This window comes from Manacus candei, unplaced genomic scaffold (assembly GCF_025592945.1).
Source record: "Manacus candei isolate 608988 ecotype Guabito, Panama unplaced genomic scaffold, ASM2559294v1 h1tg000076l, whole genome shotgun sequence".
Taxonomy (NCBI): domain Eukaryota; kingdom Metazoa; phylum Chordata; class Aves; order Passeriformes; family Pipridae; genus Manacus; species Manacus candei.
Genome location: NW_026138124.1, coordinates 2,656,683 through 2,674,833, shown reverse-complemented (window position 1 = coordinate 2,674,833; position 18,151 = coordinate 2,656,683). Strand labels below are relative to the sequence as shown.

Below are 18,151 nucleotides of genomic sequence, written 5' to 3'. Positions count from 1 at the left end.
CCCTCCCTGATTTCTTGGGTTGGAAAGCAGGCTCTGGGCACGGCTTGGGTCAGGAAAACCCCGGGAATGGTTGGCCTTGAGCCAACACATCCCACTGGAGGCTCCTGTGGCTGCACCCCAGACTTTATAAATATTGCTAAAATCCCTTTGATTTCCCTCCCAGTTGCAGCTCTCGGGCCAAAACCCTCCCCAGCAAAGCAGCACCTCGAGGATTTTGGTCTGGATTTAGGAAGGAGATTTGCTGGAGTCTCACCCTGACCCTGGAGCAGCTCCTCTGGCTTTGCTCAGTGTTGCAAACCTGCTCAGGGGCAGATTTCCAGGAGTATCTTTGGGCAACCTCCCCTTATGGCTTGGTGTTGAACGTGGTGGATGGTTGGACTTGATCTTGGAGATCTTTTCCAGCCTTAAGGATTCTGTGATTCTATTCCACGATTCTCTGGGATGGCAGCCTGGGAATCCTGGTCTGGGACAACAGCAGATCAACAAGACAACAGGTTGGGCTCAGCAAATGCAGGATAACTGAACACATCCCACATTCCAGGACATGAGGCTGGAGGCTGCCTGGAGATAAAAACCACAGGAATTCCATTCCCCTCCTTACCATGGTCTCAGAATCACCTCAGGTGTTACAGAGGTACCTCCAGCCAGAGCGAATGAAGATCTCCGACAATGCAGCTCCAGGGCAAAATTCAGACTTTTTTAAAGTGATTTGTAATGAGTTTTCTGCTTCCTGCACAAGGAAAGACTTTGGAATTGCTAAAAAAAAGCTGCTGGAGCTGTAACAGTTTTGCACAGGGGCTGAAAGTGTTGCTGAGGTGACTTTTGGTGCTCCCTGTCCCAAAACAACGATACTTTTCAGGCAGGGTGGGAAAAGCTTTCTCTAATCGCTTTAGACTTTGCAAAGCAATAAACTTGGCCCAAAAAACATGGAGCAGGGAGCTGGGGAGCTCAGCTGATTGTAATTCTTCCAGTGGAAACATTTTTCCTGCGAAAAATGCAGATTTGATTCCATTCCCTGTTGACAAAGGGCCTTTCAGCTGGAAATAATAGAAGGGCTCTGTTTGGTTAACGCTGCGAGGTTTTGTCCTGAATTTATGATTTCAGTTCTTATAATATTAAATAACAGGGTCATGAAATAGTGGGACTTCACTGCAGTGAAGCCTTTTCTGGAAAGCATTCCCGAGCTGGGATGATGGATGAGCTCGGGGTTGGTGACATTGCGAAGCCACGGGAAGGAAAGCAAACCAAAGGGTGGATTTGGTTCTGTGCTTTCCTCCCCTTTCATTCCACTGGAATATTTGAATTTAACCCTTTTGGTCCATCACAGAAGAGGCTGTGAACAGCCAAGCTGCCCAAAACCCAACGGAGCATGGGATTGGGATTTACCTCCCAGCAGAGCTCCAGCTCCATGGCCCTCCTGCTGGATCCACCCCCAGCCTCATCCCTCCTCCTGCAGTGAGCTCCCACATCCACGTGTGTCATGGAGAGCTGGCAACCTTGGGGTTGATCTGCTCTTCAAAGCCATCTGTTTGATCTGATGGCAGCTCTGAGGCTGGTTGGGAATTCCCAGAGTAATTAATGGATGTTGATGGAGGGGCTGCAGGGTCCAGGTAATTAGGAGTGAGGAACAGTCCAGCTCTTCCTGGTTCCCCAGGGATTTGTGGACAGATGAAGATCACTTTGAGGTAAAAGTGTAGTGATCATCACCCTGATAAAATGAAGAGGTGCCCAATTTACTGTGCAACCAAAAGGGAAAATAAGGGAGGGAAAATGGCCCAAAGCAAAATTGAATTTTTTGCATCAGAGCTTGAGTTTCTGTGCATAAATAGCAGGCTCAGACCAATTCTGGTGGTGTTGAGAGCTTCCCAAAAGTTTTATTTCAAAATGGAGATAGCTCTGTGTTTTACCTCCTTTGGAGCCAGGATTGTTGCTCATCTTCCTGAGCCTCCAAACGGTGAAGGAGGAGAGCTGGAGAGGATGTGGTGAAGTCAGACTTGTTTTGCTGAGCTCCTGATCACAAGATATGCTCCCAGGGAAGCATTTCTGTGTTATAAATCACTTGGGCTCTTCAGGAGAAAAACTGTCTTTTTCCAGGATGAGGTAGTTTTTGGGATTTGGGGAGCAGAAAACGCACAGGAACGGGCAACTTTGGACTGGAAAGAGTGAAATTATGGGCATGGTGAGGTCCTTCCAAGGGGAAGTCTCTCATCTTGGATGGTGATGTTGAAGAAACAAGCACTGGGAATTAATCCAAGGGCCACAGAAGCTGTGGCTGCCCCATGCCTGGAAGTGTCCAAGGCCAGGACGGGGTTTGGAGCAAGCTGGGCTAGTGGAAGGTGTCCCTGCCCATGGTGAGAAGGAGTTTTAAGGTCACTTCCAACCCAAATAATTCCAGGACTCTGTGAAATCTGCTGAGGGGAAATGGATGAAGGGGATGCTGCAGTTGCTGCTCCCATCCCACCTGGAGGATGAGGTGGAAGAGCAACATCTGCCTGCGGACCTGGAGCTGTGTGGGGGCATCTCCTAAGTCCTGAGCAGCCACTTCCAGGGTCTGAGGTGCTTCTCTGGTCCTTGTATATCTGTAGTAAGAACATTTTAAGTTGGGTTTCATGTGCCATTGTGCTAATTAAAGGCAGAGGGACTGGGAAAGCAATGGAACTCCAGGAACACTCGCAGCAGGTACTGCCTGTCCTGTCTCGAGGGTCATTCTGTAATGGGAAGAAGGATGGCAACTTATCATCTCTGTCAGGACCAACTCTCTGGGTGTTTGAGTCTCTGCATCACCCTCTCAGGACGTTATTCTCCGTGTCAGGTACTCCCGTTGGAATACTGGGCAGTAAATTTCCAACAGAGCCTAATTAAGCCACCCCTGGAAAGTCTGGGGAAGGAGCTCCACGTGGTGGGACAGGTTGTATGTCCTAAGCAGTTACTGCCAGGCAAGACTGCAACTCACTGTGGTAGGAGATGCAGGAGGCCTGTTCTGGCAGTAAATCAGCCCAGGATGCAAATTCCATCTATTAAATTCCTTTTGATATATGGAATGTGAAGAAGAAGAGATGGGCACCATTATCTCCTCCACGTTGATCCGGAATCAAATCCCGCTCGTTCTCCCCAGGCAGGGGCCTGGGCTCATTATCTATTTATGGCCAGCAAACGTTTCACTTGGGTTGATAAATTGAGTATTGGTGGCAATAAAGTAAAGCAGCAGCTCCCCGACGTCGCAGGTTTATGGCTGAGCTCAGAATCAAAGCTTTAGCAAGAAGTGTTGGGAAGGGAGACCGTTCTCGGCCGCTCCCGGGAGAACACGGAATGTGTGCTGGAGCCCCTGGGATGGAAGGGGGTTTGGGAGAACATGGGATGGAAGGGGGTTTGGGAGAACATGGAATGTGAGTTGGAGTCCCCTGGGGTTTGGGAGAACATGGAATGTGTGCTGGAGCCCCCCAGGGTTTGGGAGAACATGGAATGTGTGCTGGAGCTCCCGGGATGGAAGGGGGTTTGGGAGAACATGGGATGTGCGCTGGAGCCCCCGGGAAGGAAGGGGGTTTGGGAGAACATGGGATGTGCGCTGGAGCCCCCGGGAAGGAAGGGGGTTTGGGAGAACATGGAATGTGAGCTGGAGCCCCCGGGAAGGAAGGGGGTTTGGGAGAACATGGAATGTGTGCTGGAGCCCCCGGGCTGGAAGGGGGTTTGTGCCCCGCTGTGTGAGCAGGAGGGAAGAGAGGGAGTGTTTGGTGCTGAACGAGGCAGTGCCAGGAGATGGAGGTTCCCCCATTGCCATCCCTGCTCTCCATCCAGCCTTTCAGGAGCAGCTGCTGGAGCTGGAAAGGAAAGTCCTGACGTGCAGATCAATGGAGCTGCTTTTTCCACTTCTTTTTCCTTTTGTTTTCCTTTTCATTTTTCTTTTCCTTTTTCTTCCTCTTATTCTTATTTATATTTTTTCCTTTTCCTTTTGTAATTTTCTTTTTTCTTCCTCTTCCACTTATTTTTATTTCCTTTCCCTTTTTTTATTTTCCTTTTTCCTTTTCTCTTTTTCTTTCTCTTTTCCTTTTCCTTTTTCTCTCTCATCCTTATTTTTATTTTTCCTCTTCCCTTCTTAATTTTTCTTTTCCTTTTTCTTTCTTATTTTTTCCTTTCTGTTTTTTATTTTCCTTTTTCTTTCTCTTCTTTTTCTTCTTATGTTTCTTTTTTCCTTTCAGCTTTTAATTTTCTTTTTCCCTTTTCTTCCCCTTCTTCTTATTTTTACTTTTTCATTTTCCCCTTTTAATTTCTTTTTTCCTTTATCTATTTCTTGCTCTTCTTATTATTTTTATTTTTCCTTTCCCTTTTTTAAATTTTCTTTTCCTTTTTTCTCTTCCTCTTATTTTTATTTTTACTTTCTCCTTTTTACTTTCCTTTTTCCTCTCTTTTCCTTTCTCTTGTTCTTATTTTTATTTTTTCCTTTTTAATTTTCCTTTTTTCTTTGTCTTCCTCTTATTTTTATTTTTCCCTTTTCCTTTTTTTTTTACTTTTCTTTTCTTCTTATTTTTCCCCTTTCCTTTTCCTTTTCTCCCTCTTCTTTTTATTTTTTCCTTTTCCCTTTTTAATTTTTCCTTTCCCCTTTCTTCTTATTTTTCTTTTCCTTTTCCTTTTCCTTTTCCTTTTTCTTCCTCTTCTTTTTATTTTTCTTCCCCCTTTTTTCCTGTATTCTTTTCTCCCTCTTCTTATTTTTTCCTTTTCCTTTTCCCTTTTTCCTTTTTCCTTTTCCCCATTCTATTTCTTCTTAATTTCCTTTTGCTTTTCCTTTTCCCTTTTTTCCTCTTTTCTTTTCCTTTTCCTTTTCTTTTCCTTTTCCTGTTTCTCTTTCTTTTCCATCCTCTTCTTTTTTTTCTCTTTTTTCCTCTTCCCCCCTCTAATTTTTATTTTTCCCTTTCCTTTTCCCTTTTCTTCTTCTCCTTCCTTTTCTTTTTTCCTCAAGAACAAGTCATTAATTTTTACCCTTCCCTGACCATCCTGGCTTCCAGAACTTCCAGAAACTCTCCCAAAATTCCCGGCTCTGACTGCCCAGCCCAGCAACAGCCCCACCATGAGACCAGAGCTGGGGAGAACCATACACCCAACCAAAGCCTGGCTTAAGCAGGGCAGAGCTGACCTTCCCCTCCTGCCGGAGGAGAACAGCTGTGGGCTCTGGGGCTGTTCCCATGGAATGTTCCACCAGGACAATAATCCATGACAGGGAGCACAGGAGGAGACTCTGAGGGTCTGGGGGGATTCTCTGGGTTGGCATCTCTTGCCCCAGTCGGTGTGTTTGGAGGACCTGCCCCTCTCCTTTCCCTTCCCTGCCCAGTTCTGTGTGTGGAATGAGCCAAAGGAAGGGGCTCTCCTGGGGGTGCCCCAGCCAAGGTGCCCTCAGGGTCCCACAGCTCGTGCCAGGAGGCCAAAACCCCTCTGCAAGTGGTGTCAGGTGCTGCTGTGCCCACAGCAGGTGACAGGGACGTGCAGGGCAGTCCTGCCTGAAATGCTGAGACCTTCCAAAAGCCCATTTCCATCCAGAGAGCAGAGCTGAGACATTTGCCTGAGCAGCCACTGCCCCTCCTGCAGCTGCTCTTCGTGATTCTCTGATGGGGGAGCCTCAAAAACAGCCTCATGTTCCGACTCGTTTGGGGGAGACCCACAAAGCCAAGGAAGCAGCAACACCTTGGGAGGAGCAGAGATTGCAGCAAAGCTTCCAAGCTGATGGTGAACCTCATCATCCCTCATGGAGGAACCTCATCCCTAATGGAGGAACCTCATCATCCCCCTTGGAGGAACCTCATCATCCCTCATGGAGGAAACTCATTCCTAATGGAGGAACCTCATCCCTCATGGAGGAACCTCATCATCCCCCATGGAGGAACCTCATCATCCCTCATGGTGGAACCTCATCATCCCTCATGGAAGAACTGCCATGAAATCCCTGTGGGTTTGTGCTGCTGTGGTGGGCACTGATGCACCTGATACAGGACATCAAGACTGATATACCTGAAGTCAACATTCTCTTAGCATGGGCTGGAAGAGGTCCCCGAAGAGGTCCCTGAAGCTGCTGCTGCTGCAGGAGGTGCCCAGAATGGCTGCAGCCCCATGTCCAAGTGCTGCAGCCATCACTCACCTCTGACACTTCTCACTCTCAGGCTAAATTTGCTCATCTCCATTTGTCCTTACACCAGTATTGCTCTTCACCTGGAATGGCTTTTCTCTGTCCCTGGGTTGTCCCCTTCATCTTCCTGCCCCACAAATCACCTCCCTGGGAGGGTGGGCAGGCCCTGGCACAGGTTGCCCAGAGAAGCTGTGGCTGCCTCTGGATCCCTGGAAGTGTCCAAGGCCAGGTTGGAGCAACCTGGGCTAGTGGAAGGTGTCCCTGCCCATGGCAGGGGTGGAACTGGATGAGCTTTAAGGTCCCTTCCAACCCAAACCATTCCATGATTGATGAGCCAAGTCCTGCCCTTCTCTCTCCTGGCAGCCCCTCCACTTGCATCCTCTCACACCCTCCTCACTTGTCACTCTGAGCTCATCCCTCACCGCTCAGGACCAGCCTAAGGCACCAAAAACTTAATTAACCTGCATTATTTAATGGTTAATTAAACAATTAACGCACATCCAGCCCCACACATCCTTCCTCTGGCACTGAAGGTGAGCCCTGCTGGTGTCCTGAATTTCTGATTCCCTCCCACAGCAGAGAAATTTATAGGGAAGTCGCGATTTTGCCAAATTCTTCCGACAGCAACGTCTCCGTGCGCCGGCAGGACTCGTGCATCCCGGGAGAAGGGACGGAGCCGCAGCAGGGAGTGAAGGCGTTGGAATGCTGCTGTCCGCGCCAGCCTGCCCTCCGGTTCACATCCCGAACATTCCCAATCCCTGCTGCCAGCACTAAAAGCTTCTCCGAAGGAAGGATCCGGGAGCGCTGGCAGTCGTTGTGCGGCACATTTATATGGAAATGGGCTGTTCCCGCAGGTTTCGTGTTAAATGTGTTTGGGGACAGAACCACAGGAAGTGTCATTTCCACAAATCATTTATTTTTTTTTTTTTCCCGGGGAAGGGAGAAAAACATAAAAATCTGCCAAATTATGTCGAAAAAGGACAAACAAGGCGAGACGCTCGGTTTTGAGGCAGAGCTGCTGGGTCAGGTTGAGCAGCTTTGCCCATTTGACATCCCCGCGTCCCTCTGAGCTGCTGGAGATTAAATCCCCATTTACGCCCCGTTTTCAGCTGGTTTTGGTGCTGCCGAGGGGACTCTGAGCTGGAACTTTTCAGGCTCCAGGTTGCAGTGAGAGGGTTTGATCTGGGGATGCTGAACTGTTCTGCTGGGATCGAGAGTAACCAGGGGAAATATTTTGACACTCGCAACTGGAAGATTTTGGGGGGGGGGGGGGGCGTCGCCATTAGAAGAAAAATGTGGTTATTTTGACACTTCGTTGCAATTTGCAGCAAAAAGAAAAAAAAAAAAAAGGAGGAAAAAACCCAAGCGTAAAATAGCAGATGGAGGGATGGAAATTTCCATTTTTTGTAGACAGAGTAGTTACAAGACTCACCAGTTCACTCGAGGACGTGTTATTTGCAGCTCGGAGATCAGTCAGTTTGTACTTTGGGGCCCGAACCTGCAATTAAGGGAATGAGATGACTGGCAAGGTCTGGGGGGGTGGGATGGCCTCTCTTATCACCCTGCTGAAAACCACGTGGTGGGGATTACTCTGCACTCGGGGTGTGGGGGCTACACCGGGATTACAACCTTTAGTACGGGGGATTTACACCCTGTGAGGGATGTGAAACCATCTGAGGGTGGTCAGGGCACAGGGACGGCTCTGGATGGATCCATTTCCCAGGAAATCGTGATTCTTCCTCATCCAGGAAGCCAAATAAAAATAATGCTGGTTGTCCAGGCAGAGGGAAATCACCTGGAAACAAAGCTGCTGTGAATGGGGAGAAGGGATGAGCTGGGAAGGGAGAAGGGAGAGGTGTTGGGAAAGGAAGGGTTGGAGTGGGAGCACAGGAGCTGAGGATGGTTTTTAGGATGCACATGGAGAATTTAGAACTTGTTGGGCTGGGTGGCAGCTCTGGCACCAGCCCTGTGTGTGCCCTTCACAAAGGTAATAAAAATAAAAAATCATCTTTTTCCCTGATTCTTCCCATCTTGCTTCCCAGAGGAGTGGCCAGGGCACAGGGGTGGCTCTGGATGGATTGATTTGCCAAGGAATCGTGATTCTTCCTCATCCAGGAAGCCAAACAAAAATAATGATGGTTGTCTCTAACAGAGGGAAATCACCTGGAAGTAAAGCTGCTGAGAACAGGGAGAAGGGACAAGCTGGGATGTAGGGAAGGGAAGGACTGGAGGGGGAGCAGAGTGGGTGAGGATGGTTTTTAGGATGCACATGGAGAATTTAGGACTTGCTGGGCTGGGTGGCAGCTCTGGCACCAGCCCTGTGTGTGCCCTTCACAAAAGTAATTAAAAAAAAAATCATCCTTTTCCCTGATTCTTCCCATCTTTCTTCCCAGAGGAGTGGGGGGGAACTGATGGGACTGTAATAGGGAAGCTGTGAAGTGCAGCTGAGAAATGTGAGGAAAGGGGGATGAATGAAAAGCAAACACACACAAACAAATCCCCCTTTCCCTACACAGCTCTGGAATGCTGGGATAACTCTGAGAGGAGAGTGCTGTGCTCTCAGCTTCCCTGGAACACAAATCCTCATCCAGGGAAAAGCATTCCTGGCTAAACTGTGCTGAGAAAGCAGCTTCAGGCCCAGCTCCCCAAGCTGCTGACCCAGGATAGGGCCCTTCTGCCCCAAAATCTTGGCCAATTTGCTCCTTCCTCCTTGCTGGAATTTCTTCCCTGGCAATTCTTTCCAGCCTTGTGTTGTTTGGGAATTGAATGTTGTGGACACTCCCTCTGTGGGATCATTGGCCAAGATGTTTGTTAGGGTGACTGGATGGTTGGACAGGGCTTGGAGCAACCTGGGATTGCTGTGGAAAATTCCCTGCCCGTGGGTGGAACCAGATGGGCTTTAAGGTCCTTTCCAACCCAAACCATTCTGGGATTCTGGGATTCCATGGGTTTGGAGGTTGATTCCTTCTCTCCCCTCGTTCACCTGCATGTTGTTCAGAGTCAGACATCGTGGATGTCCAGCTGACAGAGTCTCCTGGCAGCAGCAGCTGGTCCTGCTGCAATCAGAGATGGTTCAGTGCTGCTCCCAGGGGGAACAGGTTTGTGTGGAGATCTCCCTGTTCCCAGGAGAGATCTGGGAGAACCTGAGCCATGGAGAAGAGCCCTCGAGGCCCAGCCTGGCCTCCTTGGGAAGAAATGTTTCCTGAGGTTCAGGCCAGTGCCATCACCACCAAAAAGGGCCATTTCTTCTCTCTGACATTTCTAATTTCTCTTCGTTTCCCCTTTTACCCCCTAATGTATTTCTGTGTCAACTGCTGATGTTTGGGAGTAAAAGAAGATGCTACACAGTGGAGAGGGGAATAAACATCAGCATTTCTGTCACCCCAGGGGAGAGGGAATCCATGTGCTTGGTTTCCTTTTGCCATCCAGGCTGGGCAAGGGGAAAGGCAGCTCTTTGGCACCCACCCCCCTTATTATCTTTACTCTTCCCTTTGAAGACAAAACAGGGCTCTGCTTCTCTTGAGCAGGGCAAACCCTCCAGGTTCCAGCTGGAATGACAGAGGTCTCACAGGTTCTCTTGAGCCCCAGAACTGTCTTTGTTGAGAGATTTCCTCCTGGACCACATCCACTCCCAGTTTGGAGCCGGGAGCATCAGTTGCCATGGAGACTTCTTTGGGAAAGTCAGCTGGGGAAAGTGCTGACGTATTTTTAGCTTTGGGTAATGAAGTTGAACAGCTGGAGGTGAAGGTGAGGGCCAGCCAGGTGCCACAGGTTCATGGGCTGATGGCTGAGACCCCACCAGTGCTGCTGGGCTGGGATTGGGAAGGATCCTCAGGGCTGTGGCTCCACCAGGACAACAGAGGAGAAGGAATCACCCCAAAGCAAAGCTGCTAAGGAGGTGTTGTTACATGGGAAGATAAAGAGGAGGCACTGGCTGAGGTCAGAGCTGCTCATGTACAGTGTGTTCAGCCTATAAATAGCTCCCAATCTACCTCTGCACCAGTGGGATTTTATTTATAGAGTGATGAGGGGACAAAAAGCTCCATTTGGTGTCAGGAGTTGATTTGGGAAGGTGGTTCAGGCTTGGTCAACAGTTTAGGTCTCTGAGAGGAGCAGAGCAGGACCCCAAATGTGTGGGGTTTTCTCCTCTGGCTGAGGCTCAAAGGCTGCAGTGCTGTTAATGCACCCTCTGGAATCAGGGAGGGCACTCCAGGTGCTGGCATTCAGGTATCCCACAGCAGATAGGATTTATCCATGGCCCTTGGATCAGCCTAACTCACATGGAAACCCAGATTTTACTCTCTAAGATACTCTCTGGGCTCCCCAAGATATATTTGGTTCTTTCGCCTTCAGTTGTCAAAAGTTGATTTGAAAATTAATTGGTTTTGGTGTAATATTTACTGCACTTTAGCTTTCAGCACAGCACAGGGGAATAGATCTCCCTACAGCTGGCAGTGTCTGATGGGATTTGTTCCTGCTCCAAAGGCTCTCCACATTCTGTGCCAACCCTTCCAGCTTTGAGCAGCCCAGTCACCTTTTCCTACCCAGCTCCCACTGGTTTGGGAAGACAGAGGGAAGAATTTCACCTTAAAGAAGCCACAGTTGGTGCAAAACTGAACCCAAAGTGGAGAGATTATAGATGTGGCCTGATATTCCTTGGAATTAAAAGGATCTTCCCTTTTTTTTTGTACCAGTGGGCTCTTTGGCTGGGTTAAAAATGGGTCATCTCTCCTTGAGATAGCCCAGCTGGGGGGAGGGTTAAGCAGCAGGTCCTGGAAGTGCCCTGGCCCATCCCCAGGGAATTATTGCTGGCAGAATAATTCCACAGAGTAGGCTGGAGGTGCCAGGGGAGGTGGTGAACCTGGATGGGAGGTGATTTAGAAACAGCCTTTAAACAAATACCCTGTTAGCAAAGACATCAGCAGAACGTTTCCTGATGGGCTGTGATGCTCCTGACTTTCTCCCAGGAGGACTGAGGACTATCCAAAGCTTTCACTGCAGGGTCTGGTGTCCCCTGACCCCAGGGGAGGTGACATTCTGACAGGGAATGTTTCCTTGTCTGAGGCTTAAAGCCTGAACTACCCAGGGTGGGCCAAACATTTTCCATCCTCTCTTTCTTGAGAGAAAATAGAAAAATTATTAGTCAGGTTCCCCCCCCCCCAAAAAAAAAAAAAAATCTGCTGAGTTTTCCCTCCCACCTCAGTGAAATATTTTCACCTGAATATTAAACTCCTCTGAGCAGAGTTAAGTCCCAGTGTGCTGATGTTTCCTATAAAACATGATAAAGCATCCCATGATTTCCTCCCCAGGCATGGGGCAATCAGCACCTCTTTCCCTCTCCACTCCCAACCAAACCCTTTCAAGGAACAGGCTCCCAGCTCCCTGGAAGGTTCAAGTTTCTCTGTCTGGCATTTGCAATAGTCAGATTTGGGCAGCTCTGGGGTTGGGGCTGCAAGTTGAGAGGTCTGTGAGGAGCAGGAAAGGTGCAGAGACCTCGAGGTGGTGGATTATGGAGTCAGAGAATATCCTGAGTTGGAAGGGACCCATCCAGTCCAACTCCTGGCCCTGCACAGGACCCCCAAAATCCCACCATGTCCTTGAGAGTGTTGTCCAAATGCTCCTTGAGCTCTGGCAGACCCCAATGAGTCTCCACTCCCAGGAGTGGAGAGGGGCTATTAAAGGCTGGAGGGGGATTGAACACAGTTAAAAAGCAAAACAAAGTCAGATGTCAGAAGCTGAGCCAGGCTGGTGACGTGGGATGGAAGTGATTCCTTTGGAGCTGTCAGATTTGGAGTCATCTGAGGCTGTTTATTGCTGTAAAACTGGTATAAATCAGAGTAAAGTGAGATGGGAATTGCTCAGGGGGGACAAGGGACAGGACAAGAGGGAACGGCCTCAAGTTGTGCCAGGGGAGGGTCAGGCTGGATATCAGGGAAAATTTCTTCACTGAAAGGGTGTCAGGCCCTGGCCCAGCTGCCCAGGGCAGTGGTGGAGTCCCCACCCCTGGAGGGGTTTAACAGCTCTGTGGATGTGGCACTTGGGGACGTGGGTTAGGGGTGGTTTGATGGTTGGACTTGATGGTCTTGGAGGGCTTTTCCAAACTAAATGACTCAGTGGGTCTCTGCTGTCCCCTCTGCTCTCCGGGGTGCACCCAAGATGCACACACAGAGGTCTCTCTGTGTTAACAAATCACAACGACACTGCTCCAAACACCAAAACACACACCAGTAACGCTCTGAAAGGCAATCCAAGCTGCTTCTGTCCCCACACTGCCCAAGGACTCCTCCACCATAACAACTCCTCCCTTCTTCCTTGCCCTTCACAGAAATCCGGGAGGCTTTCCGAGTGCTGGACAGGGATGGGAATGGCTTCATCTCCAAGCAGGAGCTGGGCATGGCGATGCGCTCGCTGGGGTACATGCCCAGTGAGGTGGAGCTGGCCATCATCATGCAGCGCCTGGACATGGATGGTGAGTCCTCACCGGGGTCCTGCTCTGCTCCTGGGGGACGGGGGGGCTTCCCCAGTGCTCGTGGATTGGGCTCAAATAATTTGTGGTCTCCGAGGAAGGGCTGGAGAGGAAGCTGGGGAACTTTTGCTTCCGCCGCGGCCAACTCTGAGATGCCAACCTGCCTCTGAAGCAACCCATGGGAGGGAGCTGAAGCATCTTCATGTGACAGCTGGGACATCTGGGTGCAGACAGAGCAGGTCTTGCAACCTTTCCCTGCAAAGTTCACGGATCCCCAACAATCCCAACAATCCCACCCTGTCCCTGAGAGCGTTGTCCAAACCCTCCCTGAGCTCTGGCAGCCTTGGGGCTGTGCCCACTGCCCTGGGGAGCCTGGGCAGTGCCCAACCAGCCTCTGGGGGAAGAACCTTTGCCTGAGATCCAACCTGAGCCTGCCCTGACACAGCTCCAGCCATTCCCTGGGGTGCTGTCCCTGCCCACAGGGAGCAGAGGTCGGAGCTGCCCCTCGTGAAGAAGTTGCAGACCCCGATGAGTCCTCACTCACACGAGGGGCTCTTAAAGGCTGGAGGGGGATTTAACACAACTAAAAATCAACCCAAAGTCAGAAGCTGGGCCAGGCTGAGAATTGATGGAAGTAATTCCTTTGCTGCCATCACCCCCATGGAATATCCCACAGGGATCACTGAAGGCCAATTCCTGGCCCTGCCCAGGACACCCCGGGAATCCCAGTTGCAAACAGTCTTTTGCAAGGCTGTTGTCACCTTTCCCTTTGCATTCCTGGGCATCTTCTGACCCAGGGAGATGATCTGGGTGCCCAAGCAGGCAGAGCTGCCCAGCCCTGTGGCCCCAAGTGAAAGATTCTGGGGGTGGGAGCTGCTCCCCGTGGTAATGAAGTGTTGATGGGCCTGAGGGAGAAGTTTTGAGGGGTGGAATAATTTGGAGCAAAGTCCTGCTGTGAGAGCTCATCAAACAATTACTGAGTGGTAATAAAAGAAACAGAACCCACCATTAACAGGGAGAGGGAAATGCAGCATCAGGATGCTGGAGCCGGGGAGGACTTTTTAACAATCAGAGCTGATCACAACGAGCAGAAAGTCTTTAAAATGTCCTTGGTCAGAGCAGGAAGGGAGACACAAAAGTGTGCAGGGACATTGGGATGCAGCTCCAAACTTCTCCCACCCTTCCAAAGGGGTGGAAACAGTGAAATGATGCCAAAGCAGAGCCCTGAAGGCAGCCCTGGTGTGGAGGGGGATCCTTGGAGAGCCAGTGAGACACCACAATCCTTGGGAAGAGCGTGGAGAGCAGAGAGCAGGGCAGGTGGGGGGATCCCTGGATACCCCTGAGCTGCACAGGAAAACCGTGTTCAGCAGGGCAGGGAAGCAGGGGAGGGGCTCTCAGCCTGTGCAGGGTGTTCAGCATCTCCCCTAGACAGGCACAGAAACCCTGGCAGAGAGAGAAGATCAGCCGTGGAAATGATCTCATTCCTAAAAGAACGGGGGAAGAAAGAATCCATCACCTTTAAAAGCATTTTCTCCCAAAGTTATTGATTGTCCCTCGCTCTGTGCTGGCCTTTCCTGGCAGAGCAGGGCACGTCTCCTCAGGTTTTGCAAAGCCCAGACTCAGCCTGGTGCCAGTTCCTGGGGTCTTTTACCGAAACTCGGAGGGTTTTTGGAAAAAGAGTTCCGGGGCCTTGGCTCCCGGGTTTGATCCACCTCCAGTTATTCCCTGACTCTTGGTCTCCGGGACTTGAAGCTTTGGCACTGTTTTGTACACGCTCCTGGCGTGCAGGGACCTGAAATGGGAGAGGTGGAGTCCAAACCTGCAGCAATGGAAGGTGTTCAGTTCCTGCTGGAGACTTTTCAGGGAGTGTTTTCTGCAGAGATGGGGTTGATCCTCCACCTCCTCCAGCTCAGCAGTTCCAGCAGCTCCAATCTGGGTGTGCTGGGGGGGGTGTTATTGCTCTCCTGTCTCCTCTGCCTGTCGTGGCAGTGTCTGAGCAGAGGGTTTGGGGCTGCACTGATGTGAAGGTCAAGTGCATTAAAAAGAACCAGGGGAATGGGAAATTCCTGAGGCACTGAGCAAAGAGGGGAATATTCTGTGAAAGATTTACCTTGCCTGCAAATTGTATTATTGCTCTACAGCTTGAATTAATATTACATGGCTTATGGCTACTTTTGCTCTGATGGATTATCTTGATTTTTCTTCTGGGATTTAGCTTGAAATATGGAGTGAGAAGCAGGAATAGCTTCCTCCTCCCTCTCCCACTGTGATCAGCATCATTCAGTAGCAGGGCTTGATCCCAGTGAGCTCCCAGGGGTGCTGGTTGTGCCTGGCACTCCCAGGGACAGCCTGCCCCTCCTTCCCAAACACTCCTGTTTGTTTCCTGTTGGGGTTTTCCTGTTGGGCTTGAGGGTTGCCAAACTTTTGCAGGGCTTTGGCTCAGCATCAGGTGGGTGGGAAGCTCAGATGGATGAAAGGTCACACTCAAGGAGGGTCAGGAAAGCTGGGGGGGTTCAATGAACCTCCCTCACCTCTCCTGGCACCTGCCATGAATTATGATGTGACAGAGGGTAACGTGGCCAGACATCCATTCCCCCCCAGAACTGCTGCCAGGGTGTGCTAATAATGAGGTAATACAATTGGCAGGGCTTGAGATTTAATCTGAACCAGCCTGAGCAGACCCAGAACTTTCAGTGCAAAGACAGAGTTTTCCTCAGCGAGCCCCTCAGGAGCGTGGGGGGGTTGCAGGATGGCAGAGGGGATGGATCTGCCACGGCTTGTTTGACTGGTGGGCTTCAAACTGAGCAGCCAGAGCTGCTCTGAGTTTGGTTTTCCTTGCAAACCTTATTTTCTGTGGGGATACAGAGGGAGGCTGAGCCCTGTGTGGGTGAGGCTGAGGAGATGTTGGTGCTGTGGGATTGGCAGGTTGGACACAGGGTGTTTGAAGAGGAGCAAATGCTGGAGTGGGGCTGTGGCTGAGCATGAACTGGGCTGACAAGAGCATTTCACACCTGGGTCTCACCTCCTGCCACAAAGTGCCCAGCTCAGTGAAGAGACTGAGGGGAGACCTCAGTGCAGTTCCAACTGCCTGGGCAGGGGCAGAGGAGGGGCAGGGACTGAGCTCTGCTCTGGGGGGACCAGGGACAGCAGCCAGGGAATGGCTGGAGCTGTGTCAGGGCAGGCTCAGGTTGGATCTCAGGCAAAGGTTCTTCCCCCAGAGGCTGGTTGGGCACTGCCCAGGCTCCCCAGGGCAGTGGGCACAGCCCCAAGGCTGCCAGAGCTCAGGGAGGGTTTGGCTGATCCTCTGGGGCACAGGGGGTGACTCTTGGGGCTGGGCCTGTGCAGGGCTGAGGGTTGGACTGATGATCCTTGGGGGTCCCTCCCAGCTCAGCACATTCTGTCAGTCTGTGATAACACAGGATTGACTCTGGAGGTGCCACCAGGTGTGCTCAGTGACACCCTCAGAGCCTCCCCAGCAGAGCAGAAAGGAAGGGGCTTTCCATAATTCATCCCATTTGAAGGCAAAATGGAGTCAGTTCGAAAACACTGCTTGAAATAAAGCACAAATGGCCGTGGCACAGCTTGGACTTTGGCCAGGAGGTGTCAGATCACCTCTGATGCCTCCACAGCTCCCAGGGGCTGCCCCCAGCCCTCCCTCAGACAGGCCATGCCAGCAGCCCCTTGGTTTGCCTGCAGAGAACTTCAGCCACTCTCTGAATTCTCTGCTTTGCTGAATGCTCTGATTTCCAGGGAATATCTAATTCTTCCAAATCCTCAGCAAAGGCAGGGGAGCACCACTGCATTCCCTAAAAACACCTTCTCCCTCTTTCCTTCCAAGTCCCTTTGCTGGGAGTTCAAACAGCATTTGGACAACACTCCCAGGCACAGGGTGGGATTGTTGGGGTGTCTGTGCAGGGTCAGGAGTTGGACTGGATGGTCCTTGTGGGACCCTTTCCCTCTCAGGATATTCCATGATTTGGCAAGGTGTGCTTCCCCCAGGTGAACAGGGGCACAGCTGCCACGGGGGGAAAGAACAGTTGGCATAAAAAGATGAATTAGGGAGAAAAATAAGAAGCTCCTTGGAAGATTTCAAGGTCTCCAGGGAAATCTTAGAAATCATCAGAATTCTTACAAATCATCAGAAACCCCCTTTGACGAACCACCCAGAGATGGAAAATACCAAAATAGAACAGAAGGAAAAGGGATTTTCAGCACAAAAATGTTCCTTTTTTAGGAAGGGAAGTGAGGAATGGTGGTTCCATCACGTGCCAGGGCATGAGATTCCCATTAGGCCCAAGCTTTGCTTACATCTTGCTGGAAGTGGGGCGTGACTGGATCCCTGCAGAAGGTGGTTGGAGCCCCTGGGCATCTCTCCAGGGTGCTGGGCCTTGGAGGGACACTTTGTTTGCTTTTGGTCTGGAACTAGAGGTCAAATCTTACCTTTCTCTCCTTGATTTGCTTTATTCTTAGCCATAATTATGTATTGCATGAACATAAACATTGCAGGCTGGGAGAGGTGGGGATGTTTCTGTCTGCAATCTGGAGACTGACCTGGAATGTTCTGCCAGGAGGGGGGAATGTAAAATATTTAATCTATATTTCCGTGCTTGGAAAAAAAAAAGGAATTATTTGTAAATTCTTCCAATTGGCAGTAATGCTAATAAAAATGCAGAGAAATGGCACATTAAATGTGTTGCCTTATCTGGGGTGCCTCCACTTTAAGCAGAGCTTTTGCAATAAAATAGATGAATGTGTGATTTAAGTGTCAAACTCGTTCGTTACAACATGAGACACTTTTATCTGAGGAATAAAATAAGCACTCCATGTACTAATTAGAGGAGCAGCTGCTTTTCAGAACCCTGGAAAAATAACTTCAGGCTTCAAGAGGGGGGAAAGGAAAAACACCCACCCCAGTGTATCAAATTATTGTAGTACGAATAGGAACTGCTTTGATCAAACCAAAGACGAGCTGGTTCTCTGGGAGAACAGGGGACTCACCTGGTGCCTTTGTCACCTTCTGGGATGTGGCAGTGGGAGCAGGAAAATTACAGTGGTGACACCCTGGAAAACCAGGAATTAAAAACCAGTTTAAAAGCCTGGATGGAACCATTAAGGTTGGAAAAGACCTCTAAGGTCGTTGAGTCCATGATCCACCACTGCCGAGGCCACCACTGAGCCATGTCCCCAAGTGCCACATCCCCAGGGCTGGTGAGCCCCTCCAGTGCTGGGGATTCCAACACTGCCCTTGGGAAAGGGCAGCCTTTTCCAAACCTTGGCAACCCTTTCAGCAAAGGCATTTTTCCTAATATCCAACCTAGACCTCCCCTGGAACAACCTGAGGCTGTTTGCTCTTGTCCTGCCACCAAGCTGGGTGTGTTCCCAAGCTCTGTGTGAGGGAGCAGGGAATTGAGGAAGGGATGAGAACCCAGCAGGACGTTCATGGGGACCCTGGCAAAAGGGTTTGGAAGATGTGCAGCTCTCCCAGGTGGAGGTTTGGGCAGCTCCATGGTCGGAATGGGGTTCTGAAGGATTATTGTCATCCTTTGCTTTGCATGAGGGAACTTTCTCACTCT

At 50.3% G+C, this 18,151-nt stretch overlaps 1 protein-coding gene across 5 annotated transcripts in view; it reads left to right on the top strand.

The window, feature by feature from the left end:
* Positions 1-18,151, top strand: part of CALN1 (calneuron 1) — a 173,125-nt gene that overhangs the window by 76,613 nt on the left and 78,361 nt on the right. For all 5 annotated transcript variants that reach the window (XM_051809613.1, XM_051809612.1, XM_051809616.1 and 2 more), the window contains one exon: positions 12,438-12,581. In XM_051809613.1, the coding sequence (XP_051665573.1) occupies positions 12,438-12,581 (144 nt within the window). The remainder of the gene's footprint in view (positions 1-12,437; positions 12,582-18,151) is intronic.